The sequence below is a fragment of the Leptidea sinapis genome, chromosome 44, assembly GCF_905404315.1.
Source record: "Leptidea sinapis chromosome 44, ilLepSina1.1, whole genome shotgun sequence".
NCBI classification, from domain to species: Eukaryota; Metazoa; Arthropoda; class Insecta; order Lepidoptera; family Pieridae; genus Leptidea; species Leptidea sinapis.
Window position 1 is genome coordinate 5,722,490 of NC_066308.1, and position 5,113 is coordinate 5,727,602.

Here is a 5,113-nt window from a genome sequence, read left to right on the forward strand (position 1 = left end):
GGTACATACTTTTAGAGTTCCCTCTTGGCGAAAAGTTTATTTTGTGGTTCTGTATATTGTGTTGAGTTTTTTTTGCGAATAATATTATTATTGATAGTATTTACTTATTTATATTACCGGATAAACATAAAAGTTTATTTCTTTGTGTTTGTAATTAAAGAATTCTACATTAGTTATATTAGGTACACATAATATAAGGCAATTGCACACAATACCGCTATTGTAATCAACTAATTTTAGTTTTGTATAGTATTTTGTTTTAATTGTATATTAAATATGGATCCTCAATTTTTGTTAAAAGATGAAGTCGAATTCGAACTTGCGTGTCGGGGGTATACTTATCCAGGCTTAGTTTCAGCTCTTAAAATTATCTTAAAAAAAATGTTAGAAGCTGAAAGCTCAATGATAGTCTCTTATGAAATAAAGTCACCGCAAGCATCTATTACCACCCCGGGGCTAGAACTAGACATTTGTTCAGACAAAATAAGCAATGTTATGCGTTATGTCTCAGAGTTAAAAGAAAAGCCAGATAAACAGTTGTACAAACGTCTAGTTTCTCGTTTGTGTCACATTGTCAACAGATTGAAATTGGCCGCGCCTACGGAAGAGGAAGACAGAGATAGGCGTAACATACTATTAGATAAGGCCGTTATAACTTTAAAAGATTTAGAGGGCAAAGACGACATACTGGATGGGGAGGAAATAACTCCGGAAATGAAAGAGGCTTTACATAACTCCATAGGTGAGGATAGTAAAAAAATTTTAAATCTTTTAAAGGAAGAAAATATGATGACGAAACCTATGGCATCTACGTCTAAGGAATTGCACGGAGTGTTAGTAGAAGAAGATCAAATTTTAAAAGATTCTTTAGAACACAAAAAGGTATGTTTTGCGCAAGAGGACTTTGAAAGTCCAACTTTTCATGGCAAAAAGCGAAACTCTAAATTATTTAATTCCACTTCATTCGAGGAGACTCGACCAGTACGCAAGCTTGTACCTATAAGTCAATGGGGTGTCCATTTTTATGGTGACAATAAATTTAGCGTGAATGCTTTTATTGAACGGGTTGAGGAACTTCAGGAGGCTAGGAACGCAACTGAGGATGATTTATGGCGTCATGCAATTGATTTTTTTAAGGATGATGCGTTAATTTGGTTTCGTGCAAATAGAGAGTTTATAAGTACTTGGAATGAGCTGGTAATCTTGCTTAAACGGACATTTCAATCTCCTTACTACCAAGAGGAACTATTGACCGAAGCAAAAGCTAGAACACAAGGTAAAAATGAGTCAGTACTCATATTTATTTCAGTAATGCAAAATATGTTTAATAGACTCCCCAACAAAATTACTGAATCAGAAAAAATAATGATTATTTGTAAAAATTTGCAACCATTTTATCAAAGGGCCATATGTAGGGACACTTTCTGTTCTATTTCCGATCTAATAAATGTTATGCGTATCATTGAAAGAACTAAAATTAATTGTGACAAGTTTCAGGAACCGAAAACGTCAGTTTACTCATTAGAACCCGATTTAGCTTATAAATTGAGCAGAAATTCTATGACTAACAATGACTTAGTTAATGAAATAAAAACCACCAATAAAAGTAGTGTGAACATGCGGTGCTGGAATTGTCGTGAATCTGGTCATTTATTCAGATCTTGCACCATGCCAAAACAGCGTATATTTTGTTATCGTTGTGGTCATTTTGGCGTAACTGCAAAAGATTGTACCTGCAAGGGAAACGCCAAAGAGGAGGGTTTGAAACCTGCCAACTGAACCTCTCCTCTAAAACTAATAAAGTGTGGCAGAACTGGCTAAATTTTATTCGTATCGTCATGTCCAAGAAAGCACTTTCACCCTTAACCCTCAAGAAAGAAAATGATAACAGGCCATACATACAAATAAACATTTTAAATTATAATTGTTACGGATTATTAGATACAGGTGCCACTTGTTCAGTCATAAATAGTGAATTCGCAAGAACTTTGAAGCACTTGGGGGTTAAAATACAGAAAATAAAATCTATGGATATTGCAACTGCAGATGGTGCCAGTTATTCTGTAACTGAAGGTTTTGATGTTCCGGTAAGTTTTAATGGTCAGTTTCACTATATCACTATGCTTCTTATGCCTAATTTGTCACAGAAATTGATATTAGGTAAAGATTTTTTTGACATTTTTGAAATTTCCTTTAAATTTAAAGGAGTGTTGGTAAAAGAATTATCAGAAGTCAACAACATTGAAGATAAAGCAACGCATTTAACAAGTAAAGAAGATTTAGATGAAAGTCAACAACAACAACTAACTGATATTATTGAAGAAATACGGAAATGTATAGGTACAGGTTTAGGTAGAACTAAAATTATTAAGCACACTATAGATACAGGGAACAGTAAACCAATATATCAGAAACAGTATGTTTTTTCTCCGGTCATTAAGAAAGAAATCGAAAGCGAATTAGATAAAATGTTAGAAAAAGATGTGGTTGAACCGTCTCACAGTCCATGGTGTTCACCGGTGGTACTTGTTAAAAAAGCTAATGGTAACAACAGACTTTGTTTAGACAGTCGTCAGCTAAATAAAGTTACAAAAAGGGACACATACCCACTTCCAAGAATATCTAGCATTATCGATAATTTACGTAATGCAAAATACCTTAGCACTTTTGACTTAAACTCTGCCTTTTGGCAAATTGAACTTGAGGAAACTAGCAAAGAAAAGACCGCATTTGCAATTCCAGGTAGAGGCCTTTTTCATTTCAAAGTGATGCCATTTGGCTTAGTAAATGCGTCACAATCGCAACAACGGTTAATGGACATATTATTTCACGCCTTAGAGGGTAAAGTGTGGTCTTACCTTGATGATATCGTGGTCTGCTCTAAAACCTTTCAAGAACACCTAGAAATCCTGAGACAGGTAATGAATATTCTGGAAGAAGCTGGATTAACAATAAATGTTGAGAAATGTAAATTTGCAAGGCCGAGTTTACGATTTTTAGGTTACATCATAGATGAAGATGGTCTGCGCACTGATCCCGAAAAAGTTTCGGCAATCATGAACTTTCCAAGACCTAAAAATATTTCTGAATTACGAAGGTTCATCGGAATCGCTAGTTGGTATCGGAGATTCGTTAAAAATTTTTCACAAATTGCTGCTCCACTTCATGATTTGACAAAAGGTAAGAAAAACAAAAAGTTTGTCTGGACAGATGAGACAGAAAAAGCATTTCTTAAATTAAAAACATTGCTCACTACAACACCGGTCATCTCCTGTCCAGATTTTAGTAAAACTTTTATAATACAATGTGATGCAAGCAACAAAGGAATTGGCGCAGTACTCTGTCAAAAAACTAATAATGCAGAACAACCGATATCTTATTTAAGTAGGAAACTTAATAGCCGTGAACAATTGTACTCGACATCCGAACGGGAACTTTTAAGTATAGTTTATGCAATTGAGAAATTCAGACCCTACATAGATGGTACTCACTTCACAGTTATTACTGATCATAGTGCACTTAAAATGCTACACAATATGAAAGATCCGCATGGTAGATTAGGACGGTGGGCTATGAAGTTACAACAATTTAGCTTTGATATAGTTCATAGACCAGGCAGAAGTAATGTGGTGCCAGATGCCCTGTCTAGGTGTGTTGATGCAATTATGGACAATGATCGGGGAAATATAAGGATATTAGATAAACATAAGGATGAGTGGTATAAAAGTAAAGTTGCTAAATTTGGAAGTGAACAGAATAATTGTAACGACTGGCAGGTTAGAGAGGGTCTTTTATACAAGAAAATTTGTTTGAAGCAATATCCCAATGAATCGAATGACTGGAAACTAGTCATTCCACAGTCTTTGAGATCTGATATTTTAAGACACTGTCATGATGATGTTACAGCAGGCCATTTCGGAGTGCGCAAGACTTTATTCAGGATAAAACAACATTACTTTTGGCCAAATATGCTGAATGACATTAGGCAATATGTAAGGAAATGTGAAACTTGTGCAAAAGTGAAAGTATCACAGAAATCACCCTTAGGTCATATGGGTCAAGAGAGGACTGTTACTGGACCTTGGCAAGTCATATCAACAGACCTCATGGGCCCCTTTCCAAAAAGCAAGAATTTGAACACAATGCTTTTAGTAATAACCTGTTTATTTAGTAAATTCACACTAATGTTTCCCTTGAGAACAGGAAAAGCAGACAAAATTTGTGAAATTTTAGAGAAACAGTTCTTGCTTTTTGGCAAAGTTTCAGCTATAATCTGTGACAATGGAAAGCAATTTGTATCACAAATATTCAAAGATCTCGCACATAAATATGATACTCAAATTTGGTATACTCCTAATTATCATCCTCAAAGCAATCCTACAGAACGTGTAAACAGAGTTGTTGGCACAATGATAGCGTCTTACATTAATTCAAGAAAACATAATGAATGGGATAAACATTTGCAAGAATTTGCACACGCAATACGGACATCAGTTCATGAAACTACTGAGTACACACCCTCTTTTTTATTCTTTGGCCGAGAAACATCCTTTCCCGTAAAACTGACTGGTGAATCTGTTGGTACACAACACGTAGTGCAGAACCAACCGATACGTGTGGACATTGAAGAATATTTACATAGCTTGAAATCGCGATCGAAATTACATAGAGAGGTTGAACAAAGGATAAAGCTCGCACATGACAAAAGTCTCAGGTTTTATAACGAAAGACGTCGTAAAGCAAACTTTAAAGAGGGCGATATAGTATGGAGACGAACGAAATTCCTGTCAAAAGCGGGAACCAAATTTATGGCCAAGCTTGCACCGAAATTTGAAAAAGCTCTAATTGTTAAAAAATTGTCGGATAATGTATTTCAGCTAAATAATGCTTATGGCAAACCGATTGGCGTTTGGCATGCAAAAGATTTAAAGACTGTGGGCTGATGCATAGAAGAAATAAAAAATATATATTTTAGATAAAATATATATATTTTTTTCTTTTGTAGGTTGGGGGAATGTTATGAATTAGTATTACGACTCTTTGAGTATAAGATATTAGATAATTTCACACTTTCGGTCATAACGTTCGTGGTCTAGCGGTATCGACGATAGAA

At 35.0% G+C, this 5,113-nt stretch overlaps 1 protein-coding gene across 1 annotated transcript; it reads left to right on the forward strand.

Annotated features, from left to right (window-relative positions):
* Positions 1-283: 283 nt before the first annotated feature.
* LOC126977293 (uncharacterized) lies at positions 284-2,082 on the forward strand. The gene is made up of 2 exons (XM_050826064.1): positions 284-1,276; positions 1,498-2,082. Exons 1-2 carry the CDS (start codon positions 382-384, stop codon positions 1,542-1,544), a joined length of 942 nt encoding a protein of 313 aa, XP_050682021.1. The 5' UTR covers positions 284-381; the 3' UTR covers positions 1,545-2,082.
* Positions 2,083-5,113: the final 3,031 nt, after the last annotated feature.